General features: G+C 31.4%; 1 protein-coding gene and 1 pseudogene across 2 annotated transcripts; one reads left to right on the top strand and one right to left on the bottom strand.

The window, feature by feature from the left end:
* Positions 1 to 11,800: 11,800 nt before the first annotated feature.
* LOC146950887 (chitinase 2 pseudogene) lies at positions 11,801 to 12,872 on the top strand (annotated as a pseudogene). Its single transcript, XR_015027728.1, has one exon. The product of XR_015027728.1 is annotated as a chitinase 2 pseudogene (transcript).
* Positions 12,873 to 17,101: 4,229 nt separating this feature from the next.
* Positions 17,102 to 18,123, bottom strand: LOC146950888 (ruBisCO-associated protein-like). The gene has a single exon (XM_085746839.1). The coding sequence runs from the start codon at positions 18,071 to 18,073 to the stop codon at positions 17,270 to 17,272; it is 804 nt and encodes a 267-aa protein (XP_085602965.1). The 5' UTR covers positions 18,074 to 18,123; the 3' UTR covers positions 17,102 to 17,269.
* Positions 18,124 to 18,447: the final 324 nt, after the last annotated feature.

Consider the following 18,447-nt stretch of genomic DNA (forward strand, 5'->3'; position numbering starts at 1 on the left):
ATAAGTTAGCACAAAAATCAAACAAATGTCTTTCGATTTATTTATTTATTTATTTATTTATTTTTGGGAATTAAAAGTGTAAAAGATTGTGTCTTAAAAATCAAACAAATGTCTTTCGATTTATTTATTTATTTATTTATTTTCGGGAATTAAAAGTGTAAAAGATTGTGTCTTAAAAGCAGTAGTTTTGAATTTTTTGCGCTTGTCCTTTGAATCAAGGCTGTTGTGATTCGAATTTGATTTGAATCATGCCAGTTTTTTTTTTTTGTTATTTTAGTTTCCTCGTATTGTATGTGTGATTTTAATCGTAATGTAATATGATTCGAATTAAGATCGTGTATTTGTCTATAAATAATAGCTTTTTGACATCATTACAAACAACTTACAAAATAGAATCTTAAAGAGAATGGACACAAAAAAAGTTAGGGTTTTGAGTGTTTAGAGCTCTTGGGGTGAGACTTTAGGGTTAGAAAACACATTCTAAACATCTTGGGTTGAGAGATTTCATTAAAGTGAGGATTCAAAGTTCTCTCTTGTTTTCTCGAGTGGTTTATCGTTTAGTGGGTTGAGAGAAGAAAGAAGAGAAATTGGTGATTGCTCTTGGTGAGCAATAGAGAACGATTTCTCGGTCACCTTTGTAACTCTCTTGTTCATGAGAAGAGATAAGAAAAGTAGTACAAATTATGGTTTGTTCATGTAGAAGCCTTGAAGCTAATTTTTTGTAACATTTTTGTGTCTCTTTGTAAAAACTCGTTTGCGTTGAAATGGGTAAACAAATTCTCGTTGCGTTTGTTCCTTCTCCATTATACTGTTCTTTGGTTATGATTTTGGATTCGCTATATATATATATATATATATATATATATATATATATATATATATATTGCTAGATTTACTCTTGTTTGATCATTGTTGCATAGACAATTGCTAGATTGACAGTTGACAGTTTATTTTGTCATAATTAGCAATTGTTAAGGTTATAAATAGACATAAGCTAATAAAACTTACATAAATAAAACTACAAAAACTGTTATTTTGAATAAAATAATATAGTCTTTAATTTTATTGAGCAAATTTTTTGATACTATTGTTTTAACCAAACTAAAATTAATCATGGATCGACCTTGTGTGAAAGAGTCATAAAATTGTGTGCTAAAAGTATACTCCCTTCGTCTCACAATAATTGTCTCTTTATCCATTTTTCTTTTTTTTTTTAAATAATTGTCACTTTAGAATATCAATGCAGCATTTATAATTTTTTTCATTATTATACCCTTATTTATTGAATTTCATCCAACTTAACTACTCAACTAACTACAATTAATAAGGGTGTTTTAGTAAATGAAACTAATTTTACCATCAAAATCAACACAATTAATCATTTTCTTAATAATCGTGCATAAACCGTGTTTGGATTGAGGGTTTAGGAGGGGAAGGGAGGGGATGGCTCACTTTAATTTTTTTAAATTATGAACAATGTAAAATGTTTTTTTCAAAATAAATCAACTGTTTTTGAAGTATTATATGATCATTTATCATGTTGTTAATTCAATTTTTTAAAAATCATTTTATAATGTCTGTAATTTAAAAAAGAAAATCAAGTCCTCCCTCCCTTTCCCCTTCTAAACCCTCCATCCAAACACACCTTAAATGACTATTATTTAAAAACGGAGAGAGTACTATATTCATGCAGTATCCACGCACAGTTGAGTTCATACTCAATCACCTAAGTCATACGAATAATCTTCCAATATCTTTGCTTGGGACATACTCTATGTCTTTGCTTCGTATCATTCACTCCACTCCTTTTGTTTTCTCAACATATATTATTTAGCTACCTTCTATGATTCTCTGACATGTACACACATTACGAAGTTCTTGTTGTATACCGCTTCCACAATTTAATTCCAGGACCAGCCCTACCCCTGTTCGCACCGTGAGTAATATACTTTCGATATGCCATGTTAAAGTTTTAGATAAAGATGTGATAGTCATTATCATATGAGTCTTACATTTGAAGAAGAGGATATTGATGTATCAAATGAACTAGAAGTTCCACATTATATGAAAAAACAAATATTAAAAAATATATAAGTGATATGACTCATATATTTTATGTATTAAAATTACGGATTTTTTTTTCGAAAAAAATTACAGATTATGATGCGGTGTCCAAACTTACTTGTATAATTGTTCTTAGCTCAATGTAATTTTAGATGAAGATGTGATCATCATACTCATTTACGTAATTCAGTTTTATGATTTAGTTTGGTTGTATGATAATGCAAGGTGTGGTTTATGGTGTTGGATTAAGGATGAGGAGAGTCTCACACTTGAAGAAGAGAATGTTGATGAATCAAATGAACTAGAAGTTCCACATTATATAAAAAAAACAGATGTTGAAAAATATAGAAGTGATATATGTGATGTTTTAAAATTTTGGATTATGATGTGGTGTCCAATCTTACTTGTATAATTGTTCTTAGCTCAATGTAATTTTTCAAGATAAAGAGTTTAATTTGTATATATTTAATATGAATTAATTACGGTGCAATTTTTGTAACACATTCGTCAATAATTTCACAATTTAGATATATCATCTATATATAAAAAAGAAGATATACACTTGATGTGATTTGTTCTTTTCTATTTTTACCTTTTATACAAATTATTTTATCTACAGTTTAGTTCTTTTAAATATACGATATAACATTTTTTTTCAATTTTGCTTTTCGTTTAATCATTTTTCTTTATAACATTCCTCAACAATTAAATAACTTAATTTTTTTTCAATAATTGGATAAGTTTTATAACTTTAATTATTTACAACGATAAAAGTGAAAGGCATATTTTTTTTTTTTTATGTTAGCGTCCATTTTGACATTAATATAAATAATACTAATATTACATTCTTTTTTCTTTAATTATTTTATAATTGGATAAATTTCATGTGCGTCTCACCATTTTAAAAACGAGATAGACTACATAAATTTCACGTGATGGAGAGACTTTTGGATAGAAAGTATTAAAATTATGTTACTATTTTATAGAATAGCAACACAAATGGTGAAATATGATTGATCAAACAATAAATGGTGAAATATAGTTATTGTGTTTTTTTACAATAATCTTTGTTATTTCATTTAGGGTTATGTTAACAAATACTCTTATGATAATTGTTAAAGAAATCAAAAATAGTAAGTTTGCATTGGATTCAACATTATTTTAATTTTTAAAGAGTCAAATTTATCATTTTTCACTATCTTTCAATACAATATTTTTATTTTTATACTCTTAAAATATTTAAGGCACTCTTTAGCTTTTCCCTTTTCATTTTATGTTTGAATTGACGACGAATTTAACAAATTTATTGTGATACGGTAGTTTTATTGAAAGGGGAAATAGTCATTTTAGTCCTTGAACGAGGAACGAATAGTCACAATAGTCCCTCAATGTATCGAAATTTCAAAATAGTCATTGATTGTGTATTTTGTTAGTCAAAATAGTCCTTGATATTAAAATATTTCGTTAATATTGTCATATTAGTCCTTCAATAGACTTACTTATTATCATATTAGTCCTTATACGTACTTACTTATTGTCATTTTAGTCCCTATATAAAAAGAGTTATTGTGAGTATTAAGGGATTATTTAAGCGTTAGGGACTATTTTGACTAACAAAGTGGACAATCATTGACTATTTTAGAATTTTGATACATTGAAGGACTATTATGACTACTTGCTACACATTAAGGGACCAAAGTGACTATTACCCCTTTATTGAAACTATAAATATTATTTTTTTTTATCAAAATTGAAGTGGTGCACTATGATTTCGTTGCCAAACATGTGCACTTTCCCTACAACGCAGGGGACATTACGGGTTGATGAGGTGAAAGAACAGGTCAACGAAGTTTGGGAAGAAAAACAAATGGGGAAATTATTCAGCATAGTTCCAGCAACACCCAAAAGGTCAAATACATTTGAGGACAGCAACATTAATATATTTAACAAATTTTCGATCTTTCAAAAAAAAAAAAAAAAATTCGAATTGATTAAAATGATTTAATTAACGTTTTAATTTGAAGTAAGAATGAATACAGTCAAATATTTAAAACAGTGGGTTTCTTAAATTTAATTTTTTTTAGATAATTTATCGGTTTAAAATTCACATCTTAAGATGAATAAGTAGAGAATGTGAAACTCAAACGTTAATTACTATATATTACGATGTCCCCGTCAACTGAGTTATATTCATGACAATCGCGGGTTTGTTAAACTATTTTTTAGGGGATGGGTGGGTATGTTAATTTATCTATGACAAATGTTAACATGTACTCCAAGAATCCAATTCTATGTGTTAATGAATTAAAAATATAGAAATGTTATCTTCAAATACCACACATTTAATTTCTTAAAAATTTTAAATTATTTTTTCATAGTTTCTATTTTAAGTTCCGTCACATGGGTCCTCGGCAAAACCCTCTATTTAGTTTGGTACGAGTTGGTTAAATTTGTTTGAGTCATACTAAATAGTGTCTTCTAGACATTAGTTAAAAAAAAAATGTATTAAAAACATTTTCCACACTTTTAAATATTTGATTAGAAATTTTAAAAAAGTTTTTATTATATTTGTTTCTTTAACTAGTGTCTTTGAGACACCGGTTAACATTTTTCTTTATTTTTCTTAAGGGAAGTTGGTTAAATTTGCTATCATTAGAAATAAGAATTTGAATTTGTACCAAAAACAAAATAATAAGAATTTGAATTTGCTTAATGTGAGATGACATGATAGAAACAAGGGGAAATTGCACTCACCTCCCTTGAGGTTTCTTTAAATGACACTGATACCCCCTTTAGTTTTTAAATAGACGATAACCTCCCTTACTTAATCTTTTAATTGACACTAACTGCCCCTGGCTTGTTAGCGCCGTTTCCTTGCTGTTAACTTAAGAAATTAAGAGGAGTCCATTATGTTCATTTGAATCTCTAAACCTAATTTTTCATTATGTTACGTGGGTTTTTATGTAGACCAACACATTATCTGCTGCTTTTTGTATGTGACCGTCTCCCTGCCAACAATTTTCTCAAATCCAGCAAATAAAATATTTGATCAATGGAGCCAAATAGGGTGCTCATGATTTAGTCTAGGTGGCATATGGGCGGTTAGGACGATAGTTGTAAATCTATATGGACAACCAAGCAGTAGCAAATTCCTTTCTTATGCACATTCATAATTAATTGCACATTGCAAAAACAAATTCTAACAAACAAATTGAATACGATATACTGCTATAAGTGAAAACCACACAAATAGTTGTTTCCAACAAATATTTTGAAGTCAAATGGTATCAGTTAACATCTTCTACCGTATCATCTCATCAAGCTTTGGTGTTAGATGCTGCGTTTGTTCTCATGTTCTTTATTTTCCAGAAAAACAGACGTAGTGGAATGTTCTTTATTTTGTTATTTTAATTAACAAATATCTAACACCGTTAATAATGAGGGGAGGTAAGTGTTTTTTCAAAACTAGAGGGGGTGTAAGTGTTATTTAAAGAAACCTCAGGGGAGGTTAATGTAATTTTCTCTAGAAACAATGATCATAGAACCAAGTTTAGATTATTTTTATTTTTTTTTTGTTCTTGACCGACCAATTTTAGATTTCTTAAAAGCCCACCGATTGAAAAAAAAGCCCACCGATTGAGATGCTCCCAGTTTCCTTTTGTTTTGTGTGACTAAAAGGTAACTACTGATTGCATTTCATACTGAACTAGAGAAGGTGGTAGTTTCACAACAAAAAAAGAGGGTGGTAAATATGATTGAAAGTGATAGATGCTCTAGGTTTTTAACAATTGTTTATGAGAATGCAATCAATCGCTTATTTACATTCATCCCTTTTTGTATTTTTGTCTCTTTGTCAAACTGTTCATGTATATCTTAAAAAACATATATCGATTGGGAGTCAAGGTCAATGGTAGTTTATATACAATTCACACTCCTCAAACCAACGAGACCTTTTATAAAGGACAAAATTGTGAAAGGCCTACACCAAAAGTAGACAATACCTCGTAAGACGGTGTGACATACTTGTGGGTGGAACAAGAAATTGGGGATCGAGTTCGAAAATTCTCTCTTAGCCTAGACTGGAGGGAAACTATTCTTGTACACCTTAGAGCATACACATCCATGTCACCCATATGGGTGGTATAAATGGGTCTCATATAATACATTATAGAGCTCTTATACATGAACCATCTTAGGTGGCATACACCCTTTTACACCAATACACATTTGTGACATGTGGCAAAAACATTGAAAGAAGAGATGAAAAGGGGGTGATGATGTGATGTGAAATTACTAAAATATCCCTGGCACATGGGGTGTACAAGAGAGGTGTATAAAAAAGGGTGTCTACCTATCTTTTTCCTACATTATATTACTTTACACTTCTCAATTATTTAAACCACTCAACTACATTGTCTAAATATTCATACCACTCCTCTAAAACTCTAAAATGAGTCCCATTTATCTTACAACAACAATATACTTTAATAATATAAATATTAAAAGGGCAATCCGGTGCACTAGAGCTCCCGCATATGCAGGGTCTGGGAAGGGGTCCCACCATTTGGTGTATTGTACGCAGTCTTACCCTGTTTTACACAAGAGGCTATTTCCAGGACTTGAACCCGTGATCTTTCAGTCACATGACAACAACTTTACCAGTTGCGCCAAGGTTACCCCTCTTTAAAAATATAAATATTAATTAAAGGAAAAAAAGCTCAAAAGTAATACAAATTCTGAAAAATGCAGTAAAAGAACTGTGGCAATGCATTGCTACTATGGATGGTTTAGCTACTCATATCAAATGCCAATTATCCAAGTTACTATGACACAAATGCATTGGTTAGCGTGTTACAACCCATTTTGCCAGGCGATGTGTATGCTCTTAAAAGTCTTGCATCGCTTGGGAGCAGAGGACAATGATAGTTTATATACAACATCCACAATAATCAAACCAATGAGACACCTTTTATGAAGGACCAAACTTTGAAGAGCTTACACTTAAAGAACAATACCTCGAAACGCGGTGTGTATCTGAGGATGGAACATAACACAACCCCTAGTTGTTACCACTTATATTCCTCTTCTTTTAGATCAATTTATGAGCGGTGGCTTAGAGTCAATAATTACTTGAAATCACCTCTTCAAATTGTTTATTTTGTCTTCCTTTAATTAAATAAGTGATTTTCACACATTTTTAGTATTCTTTCATATTTTTTCTTATTTTGTCGTCTTAGCACGACACTACATTATTTGTTTTGATTTCTCGTCTTTGTGCAATGGTTTTTTTTTTATTTAACTCAACTATCAGTCGCTTCATTTGTTGGTTTGTCTAGATTTTAGCCAATTCAACTGTTAGGAAACATGGCATCCATTGATGAAGGAGAGAAAAGCTTATGAAATTCTTTCTATTGATGAAAATGAAATATTACAATATGAGAAAGTTGTCCCACTTATGGGGAGGTTACAACTATATATACTAATAGGACTAATACTACTTGTAACTAAACTATATATCTCTAATAGTCCCCCTCAAGTTGGAAGGTGTGCAAAACACTTCCAACTTGAAATGAGAAAATACAAGGAAATACATCAAGCAAATGAAAATACAAGGAAAGATGCCGGAAACACATCGGCTAAAAAACCAAAATCATCAAACAAGTGCTTATCTAACAAGAAGTAACCACAACTCAAGGTTAAACCAATTGAAGGAAGAAGCATCAAAGCAACGCTTAACCACCATCCGGTAGAAGCCAATATCAACAAAGCCAATTAAGGCACAACGCTTAACCATCAAGAGTGTTCAATCACTCAAGATAGAAGCACAAGAAGAAGAAGAAGAAAACGACGCTTAACCATCCATGACGGAAGCATATCAACATGTCTTAACCATCATGAACAGAAGCACAAGACAAGAAATACAAGGATATCCAAAATCAATGATGATATCCAAAAAAGAAGTGCAAGGAAGGGCCATAGTCTACAATGGAAAGAGGTCATATGTTGAACAAACTTCACACCAAAGGTAACATGAAGCAACAAGACCAAGGTTCCAAAGATAAAAAGTGATGCCCTCCAATGCCGAGCCGAGACAAGAAAAGAACCAAATGCAACCTGTAAAAGGACTGCCCAAAATTTGACAACCAAATTTTCTCTTCAAAGGGTGCTACCACTTGCATAATGCAATCAAAAATAGCACAGAACAGAGAGATAACAAACAGGTACCAAACTCCAATAGTACATAGTTCATCAGTAGGAAAAAAACTTCATGAATGATCCAGGAAGAACAAAACAGAGTCTGAAATCATATCAACAGAACCACTTGAAGTGCAAGAGCTTGACAATATAGAGAAACAAACTGCCAAGAATCAATACAGCCATCTAAATATTCCTTTGATGCTCCATTCCATAGACAACACCAGAAGAGGAATAAAGCAAAGCAACTAATTGTTAATACCAGTTGTGAGTAAATGAAGTAACTAAAACATGAATCCAATACTTCATATTTCTATCACTGTCCTCAAGTAAAACCAAGAGCAATCCAATCATAAAAACCAAAATGTTCTGCAATTGCTACTATCATGTGCAGAACCCCAACAATGCTCAAAGTAGTTCTTCTTTATTTGAAGTATGAGTAACATGCCATATCTCACTATAGTGATACCAAGAAATAAACCAATTCTTCGAAAAATATTCATCTGCTCAACTTGAGAATTGCCAAATCAAAAATATATATGCAGGTGCAGCTCTCATAGATCATCATATACGCAACCAAATGGAGAAACCAATCAACCATATCAGAAACCAATGCACAAAGGAAGCTACCAAGTTCAATATGCCAAAACTAACACAATTATGCATCCAAATAGAAATACTGATGCAGAAACCATAAGCAATCAAATAACCAGTGCAGCAACAACAGAGAATTCCAAAGTACCATTCCATGATCAATCTTCCAACCTCAAACAATATTCCAAACTCAAAGAATAAACCGGTTGCTACAAGTTACAAGATAACATACCAAAGTCTGATAGATTGTAGCATAAGAGTTGCATAACGGCTGTGAAATCCGTCAATGGACTAACTGTATCAGAAAATGCAGCGATGATGTCCAGGTTCAAGCAACCGTAGCATCAAGACAATGATTACAAATTCCAACAAATCACAACCTCAAATTGTTCACAATCAACAAAACAGATCACAACCTCAAACAGAATCTGAGTGCTCTCTGAAATCACTAACCACAACCAGATATTGACAATAAAGGAGGAAACAAATCGCAATTGGAATCGCGAGAATTGCAAAACCAATTTGCTAAACAGAGTCACAAAACTAAAAATGACAATTCATGGAGAAGAAAATGAAGGGAAGAACGAAAATGAAACCCTAGAAATTGAAATTGGGGAAAAGAGAGAACTGAAAAGAAAAGAAAAAACGTGGCCAAAAAGCAATCACAAATTGAAAACTGAGAATAGGAATCGATAACGAAACCTAAACCGATCTAGAACGAAGAAAGTGAAACCGAATTTGAACATAAAGTCAAGAAAACGAATCATAATCGAATTGGAATCAAGAACCCTAGAATTTGGGGAAAATTGCAGTAACGAGCGATTTCGAGCAAGAAACGCGGATCGAAGGTGAAATTCAATCAGAAACTGGATTCTAATCCAGAAATTGAAATCGAATTTGCAATTGAACTAGAATCATGAACTGCAATGAAAGGAAATTGAAAACACATAACCTAGAATTTGGGATTAAGAACATGCGAGATCAGAACTGAAGAAATCGATCGAGGAAGAAAAGAAATCGAAGGAGGAAACAGAAACAAGAAAAGAAGAAAAGAAAACGAAGGAAAATTTTCTGATAGAATGAGAAAGGAAAAGAAAATGAAACTGACGTGAGAAAATTAAATTTTCTCAAGAAAATGCAGTGGAAAATCCTTCAAGGAGGATACCAGATTAGCTCTGATACCATGTTAGGAAACATGGCATTTATTGATGAAGGAGATAAAAGCTTATGAAATTCTTTCTATTGATGAAAATGAAATATTACAATATGAGAAAGTTGTCCCACTTATGGGGAGGTTACAACTATATATACTAATAGGACTAATACTACTTGTAACTAAACTATATATCTCTAATATCAACATCAACTAATTTTAATGTCTGTTGATTAAGATGCAAATCATAACCAAATTATTTCACTTCAACCTAGTGAGAAATTTATGATTCGATTACTTATTTTTTGGTGCAAACATAATCTAATTGTGCGAGTAATATCATGTTGATACTTTGCACGCTCAAGCCAACATAAACACAACACATTAGACAACCGCAAACAGTTGTAGGAAGATAAGATTCAAGTTCTTACCAAAGTGTCTCGAGACCGAGAGAAAATTAAGAAACAAATCTAGATCCTTGTCTTAGAACTAAAAACTCAAATTAAAGTTCTGAAATACGAATGTAATAGCCTCGAAGAAAATGTTCCTTGAGTTCGATCCAAAAATCAATTGAATTTTCAAGAAATACAATGATTTGTACAACGGAATTATCAACGAAACTCATGATCCATGAATGCACAAGCATATTACACAGGTTCCAGTTTTTGAAACTTCGATCAACTTGTGCAGGAACTGAAATAGCTCTATACTTCTATCAGCAAAATTAAATTCATTCTTAACTCAAGCATGGTAATTCAAGTGAGTTAGAGCAAGTCAACAAAAAAAAAAAAAAAAAAATCCATCATAGAGATGCAAATAATAATACACTAACGAGGAAAAAAGATTGTTGACATTGCTGCCGACAATACCAACACCGCAAACCATTGTTGACAGGAGCTCTAATACCATCTTGAAGTTATTGTACATGTTAAAGAAATAATGAAGAATCTTAGAGAATACAAAGAGAAACTCAATTTAGGAAAATATCTTAGATTTAGATTGAACCTGTGTGAGAGATGAGTATGAAGAGCTATTTATATCTTTTGAGTCTAACTAACTTCAATAAAACCATTTTGTGAAATTTTGATTGAAAAAATATAACAATGAATCAAAGAATTAAGACTGGTAAAAATTAATACAAGAATATAACTTACTGAATTGAAAACATATTGCTTCCTAAAAAAATTACGTATAAAATTAATCCATTATAATTATCAAAACTTAAAATGTTTCCGTAAGCATAACTTAGTTTTAAGGATATTATAATATGTATGAGTCGGAATCCGAATCGATATTCTTCATTTCTTCAAAGTTTTTTTTTGTTTTTGTTTTTACAAAATGTGGATTAGAACTTGTGGAAATGTAAAGAATAGGAAAATTCAATTGAGGCGACATCTGGATGGGATGAGTTACGTGACAAAGAGGCAAAATACTCAAGTCACACTCTACATGGTCAAGGATTGACTTGACTTGGTCACATGTTTAAAAAATAAAAATACCACAACTATTATATTTTCAAAATAAATTGACCTATTATATTTTGACAACTGAGATATCTTAATTTTTTAACCATTTTAGTTGAGAATTCGATCTCTTACTGACATGTATGACAAAAAAATAAAAACGTCAAAAGAAAGACAATTTTGACACTCAAACAAATCTTTTATCTTGTGTTTGATTTTTATTCCCCACTTTACTTACTATTCTTCAACTCATATAGACTAATATTACTTTTAGCCCCTTTCTATAAACTAGTACCAGTATTTAAGCGCATATAGTGCATCATTTCCTTGTACCATATCTAAGCCTAACTCTAAAGTAGCAATATCACAATGGAACTTCACATTCCCAAACCATACTTTGTCCTTTTAATCCTAATGACTTCCTTGTTTGCATCAACCACCCTAGCTGCAAACTCAAACCTATTCCGAGAATACATTGGAGCTCAATTCAAAGGTGTCAAATTTTCAGATGTTCCTATAAACCCAAATGTCAATTTCCACTTCATTTTATCCTTTGCTATTGACTATGATACTTCATCTCCTCCATCTCCCACAGATGGAAATTTCAACATCTTTTGGGACACTCAAAACCTTAGCCCTTCCGAAGTCTCTTCCATCAAAAATCAAAATCCTAATGTCAAAGTAGCTCTGAGTCTTGGTGGAGCCACCGTTCAAGGCGACCCCGTTAACTTCAGTCCATCTTCGATTGATTCTTGGGTTTCGAACGCGGTTTCTTCACTCACAAGCATAATCAAGACGTATAATTTAGATGGAATTGACATTGATTATGAACATTTCAAGGGAGATCCTACTACATTTGCTGAATGTATTGGAAGGTTAATTACAACTCTAAAAAATAACAAGGTTATTAGTTTTGCTTCAATTGCTCCATTTGGATTTGATAATGATGAAGTTCAAAATCATTACTTAGCCTTATGGAAGAGTTATAATAACATTATAGATTATGTTAATTTTCAATTTTATGCATATGATAAAAGTACCACCGTGGCACAATTTATTGATTATTACAATAAACAAAGCTCAAATTATAATAGTGAAAAAGTTTTGGTGAGTTTTGTTAGTGATGGGAGTACTGGATTAGGCCCAGGGAATGGATTCTTTGATGCATGTCGTATGTTGAAGAGTCAGCAAAAGCTTAATGGCATTTTTGTGTATTCAGCTGATGACTCTAAAGCTGATGGTTTCCGCTATGAGAAGGAAGCACAAGAGCTTTTGGCTAGTCCTAATTAGATTTTAATTATCTTTTTGTTCACCCATTGTATTGTATTAATTAAATAAAGGGTTGAACTTGTTTTTAATATTTAGTATCTATAAAAATATATAGTATTGTTCGATTATGATAATTATTTCTCCTAATTTTAGCTCTTGATTATTCTATGTTACATGACACGTCTCTACTTTAAGTTTGTGGAGCTAATTAAGTCATTATATGGTTGGCATAGTCCAAGTCAAGTCAAACCTCTGTCACATGTGGAATTTATTATGTGGTCTTCCTTCGAAGATGGAATTGACATTGATAAACTTATGTTTAGGACTTGTATAATATTTATTTAAATATATGTTATGTACAAAATTATAAAGAAAAAAATTTGGTATGAAATTATTAACCAAAAGTTTTATAATCAAGTAAAGTAATTGTAATAGCTCACTTTCAACAGATAATGAAGTTAATTCAATCTTAACATACTTACTTGCTCTGTTTTAAGCCCTGTTTTAAAAATAGGATTACACCATGTCAAAAAATATGATCAACAAATGTGAGCCACAATATCTTTAGAACTTTTGAAATGCATATAAATTTCTATCAATCTTTTACATATTTCAACCTCTAAAAAAAAAAATATTTTACATATTTCACAATTTTTATGAAAAGTTTTTAAAAACAATTTCATTAGGTTAACATCCTAGACGCGGTGCGTCAAACTTGATGTAGTAAATTATATGAACTAAATCTAGATTGATAAGACTTTATGTATGTTAGATGTTAGTAAATCATGTCACATGTAACACTCCGTTTTCCCAACGTAAAAATTTCATAATTAAAAATCAGAGTAATTCAACTTTAAACGGAATGCTACACTTCTTAAAAATTCATAAACTGAATAAATAACAATTTATTCTTCAAAATCATTTAACATAAGTAATTCGAAACTTCACAGCGGAATTAGTTCATTCAACATAAAAAGTCTTTCGCACGCAGGCCTCATCAGAAAATCTCATAAGTCTTAGTTCAATATTTATTCATAAAAGTTCATAAACAATACGTAAGGAGTAGAAGTAAAGTCAAGTCTCATCCCGTTACGTATCAGAGCACCTAGACACACATGTGAGGAGTCCACTCACGACGCCTCTAATCTTGATTACCTGCAAGTTACCCATACGAAGAGCAACATTTCCAAGCAGAGGGGTGAGATTTCTCAAACAATAATATTAAGCATATAAATCATATAAAGTACATTCAACAACTTAAACATCTTATAATTCATTAATCATATCGAACAACTTAAACTTCCTTAACTAGGGTCATTAATCTTCTTATATTGGTCGTAAAACTATCTTAATACTAATCATAAACATCTTCATATATTATCAATTACTAATCTTAACATCATCATATAACATCAAATAATAGTCTCCAACAATCATCACATAGCATCAATATTAATCACAAACGTCACCACATTTCATCAAACATTATTTATAAGCATCAACACCTAATATCAAATATAATCATAAGCATCATCATGTAATTTCACATAAGTATTATTATCAAAACATAGCATTACCGAGAACAACTTCATAATCAAATTCGTAATCAACTTCATATATCAACATAATTATAACTCACGTAACATCTTATCATAAATCATTCGTCTTCATTCATCATAGCACTTCATTAATAACTTATCAACTTGACATCTTAACAACTTGACAACTTGACATCTCAATATCTTAACAACTTCGACTTGACTATGCAACTTCTACTTCCCAAATCATCTTAAATCATCTTAGACATCTTCATTATGCATGTGGTACCACCAGGGCATTAAGCCCTCTTCTCTAAGGTCATAAAGGACCTGTCGGGCATTAAGCCCCCATCTCTAAGGTCATAAAGGACCTGTCGGGCATTGAGCCCCCATCTCTAAGGTCATAAAGGACCTGTCGGGCATTAAGCCCCCATCTCTGACTATGCAACGACACAACTCTAATGCAACGACATAACTTTCGTACAACTTAGACAACTTCATGAACATCTATGACATCCTAACATCTTGACATCTTGACAACATAACATCTTAACAACTTGATGACTTCATAACGACTGGACGACTTAACAACTCTTATCATCTTAACGTCTTAACATATTAACATCCTAGCATCTTGACAACATATGGATCACATAAATAATTCATGTCATATCATAATATAACGATATCAAATGATAATAAACAACATCTTAAAACATCATATTCATCAATCATAAACAACTTCATATAACATCGTATTTAAACATCAACAATAATTCACTATGTATCTTTGTAAAAACATAATAAATTATCCACAACATATTTTCATGTCAAACCAAAGCTACTGGAAAGATATCACAAATATCAACAACTTTCATGTTTACAACAAGGATCAATTCAAAACAGAAACATATGAACAAAACGCAAAAACATGAAACAGAGAATGTTGTCACCGTACAATTTCGCTAAGACCTCCCTGTAGTATTTTCATCATAACTCAAAGACCAAACATCATTTTCACGTCAAACCAAGGCCACTAGAAAGCTAACAAAATTATCTAAAACTTTCATGTTTACTTCTAAGACCAATTATGTACCTATCAATACCAGTTTTCATTTTAAATTTGAAAAGTTGTGCTGAAAGTCCATAAAAATTCATTGTGACCTACGTGCAGTAATTTGACCATAACTCAAGTTCTATAAATCGTTTTGACGTGAGACCAACGACATTAGAAAGCTAACATCCATGCCTACAACTTTCGTGTTTACACCTAAGACCAATTCCGCATCGATCAATACCAGTTTTAATATCAAAATTCGGCCAGAATGTAGATTTTCTTCAAGTTTCACCTAATCTCATGGTGCTAACCTCAAAACTGATTCTAATTATCATCCTAATGATTATCTAAGGTTTGTACACAATTTCTACATCAATTCAACAAGTTTTCATCATCTAATCATCAAATCTCTCTCAAAACCCTAATTCTCAAATTCTCACAAACTCTCCCCAACTTGTTAGATGTAATTTAACGATTTAACAACTTAATATTAATGCAAGATAGTCTCACCCTCACCTTAGATTAATTCCTGAATCAGCAGCAACGTTCTTCTTTCCTAAGGTCTTCTCCTCTTCTCTTGACTTTTCTCTTCTCTTCTCTTCTTTCTTGTTCTCCTCTTTTCCAAAAAGCGGTTTAGGGTAAACTCTTTCTAACCTAAGCTTCTCTATTTATAATACTAAAATATTCTTCTCAAATCTATTTAGGCCCAACAACTTATTCTTCTTTCTATTCTAACCCTCAAATCCACTCACACTAATAATCCTCATATTCTAATAAATAATATTTCTCTACTAAATATATAATAATACACCAAATAACAAATATATATCTATAACAATTAACAAATATATTATGCTAGTAAATACCAACATATAACAACAAAATATCACTCAACAAAATATATTAACTAAATTATAAAAAGACATCTAATCTCAACAAATCATATATCCCTCATATACATATAAATATATAAATATATTCTAAAATTAATTAAAATAATTAAATAAAAAGAAGGGCATTATATCACACGTCCCCAATTCTTGTTGTTGATGTTGTTTAGCATTGTAGGTCTTACGTGCATCCAATAATCACGAGGTTCTAATTCTTTTTGTCATGATCTCATGTAAGCGCCCCCATTGAACATGATTTTATTACGTAGTTTGTAAATCTCACACCACCGACTTGTAAGGGAATATAAGCAATCATTATGAGTTTACCATTTTAATTCTGTAAAGGCTTTCTCAAACATTAAGTGAAGACCAAAATTTAAAATTTTATTTATTTTTAGTGCTAGTACAACTAACAAGTAACATGTACTTATTTATATAAATCTCCTTAATAGAATTTTCAACCGGGGATGTTGAACTCCTATCCTTTGTTTATTTCAATTGGCTAAAGTATTGTTCCCTTATATGTTTTACAGATTGATTTTCTATCTAGGAGTTTTTTTAGATGATGGACTAAATATTGATATCTTTAGTATATAAAACATAGTATGATCCTAGTATCTTGACCCAATTGATACTAGTATCATATTCATGTACTCTAGATTTTAAACATATGCAAAAATTGCAAAGGATAGTGTAAATGTTCACATTATACATATCCGTCTAAGATACTTTATCTTCAACAAATTACATGCTCCTACATTATTCACAAAAAATTATTGTTCACAACAATAACAAAAAAAGCTTAATTGCTCATAACAGTGACAAATTTCTCTATAACAAACATGCATGAGATATTGAAGTTTTTTTTTAGAGGATGGTTAGGTAGAAGATTTTATCACTATCCATATGGGTCTTATTTAACAATAGTTGCTTGAGCATCAAGCATACACTGCAGCCACATACATTTATACCGTATTTTTTTTATAAGCATACGTGTACTATATACGAGTATAATTAAATTAAAGTGTACATACATATACCATGGATCACTCGTTATTCGAGTTTTGTTGATAGTAATTATGGTAATGAATTGATATACCAGGACCCTTTCTCTTCTTGAGAATGTTCATTCCACCTAGAAAAAACACTATAGGTGATAATGTAGCCCAATCCTCATTCTCCGCACTGTATCCAGCAAATAATTTCTTCCTAGGATAAAATTCCAATACCAATTCATCATAAAGCTCCACCAATTTGTTGGGTGCAAAAATAGGAATAACCTCGTTTTGAAACTGATAATCAACCCAATCAATTTGATTAAAATAAGCACGATACAATAAGAAATAAAATTCATTGTTGAGAGCAAAAGAAGGAGAAATAGAAGCTTCTTTTATAACTCCATTTTCCTTTAAATTATTTATAAGTTGACCAATGCATTCAACAAAGTCAAGGGGTGAAGCTTCAATGTTTTCATATAAAATATCGATCCCATCTACTTGGAGATTGTAATCTTTGTTGTTTTTAATGATGTTTGTGAGTGATTTTGTTGCATTGAGAATCCATGATTTGTTGTTTTGTGGAGAAAATGGGAATGTTGTGCCACGGTTACCTATACTAATGTACACTTTAATGTTCACTTCGGGGTGTTGTTTTTTGAAATTGGTTATTGCTTCAGGTGTGACTTTTGTTGTGTCCCAATTTACCCTGAAAATTCCATTTGTGGGTATGTTGTTTTGGTCGTAGTCTGTGGCAAATGTGAGGGCAATTTGGTACTCTTTTAGGAATTTGCTAGATATGAAAACTTGCTCGAATGAGTCATCGAATGTATACTGCCTAAAGATAGACACCATTATTATTGTGGGGGTGGGGTGGGGATAGTAATAATTTGATTAGTTTTGATTGCAATGAAAAATTGGCCAACATAGATTGTCCTTTATATACTTCTATTAATTGTGTGATTAGAAGAAGTGGAAGTCATCTTCAAGGTAAAAGACTCGAAAAGAAGTTATATATGGAGTTACCTTCAAATTATATCTAGGATTAACTTGTTCTAACAGCAACATCCAGCTTAGTTTATACAATTTCACCAACTCCCTATACTGGCCAAGTGAATATTTTAGCTACTCCTTATTGGCTACTTAGGGATGTGATCCTAGATTTGCTCTTGATATCTTGATAATTTAGCTGATATTTCTCCAACGTCTTAATTGTTAGCTAGAAGTTA

This window comes from Medicago sativa, chromosome 2, assembly GCF_051527215.1.
Source record: "Medicago sativa cultivar Bolivia chromosome 2, Bolivia_mono, whole genome shotgun sequence".
Classification (NCBI taxonomy): Eukaryota; Viridiplantae; Streptophyta; class Magnoliopsida; order Fabales; family Fabaceae; genus Medicago; species Medicago sativa.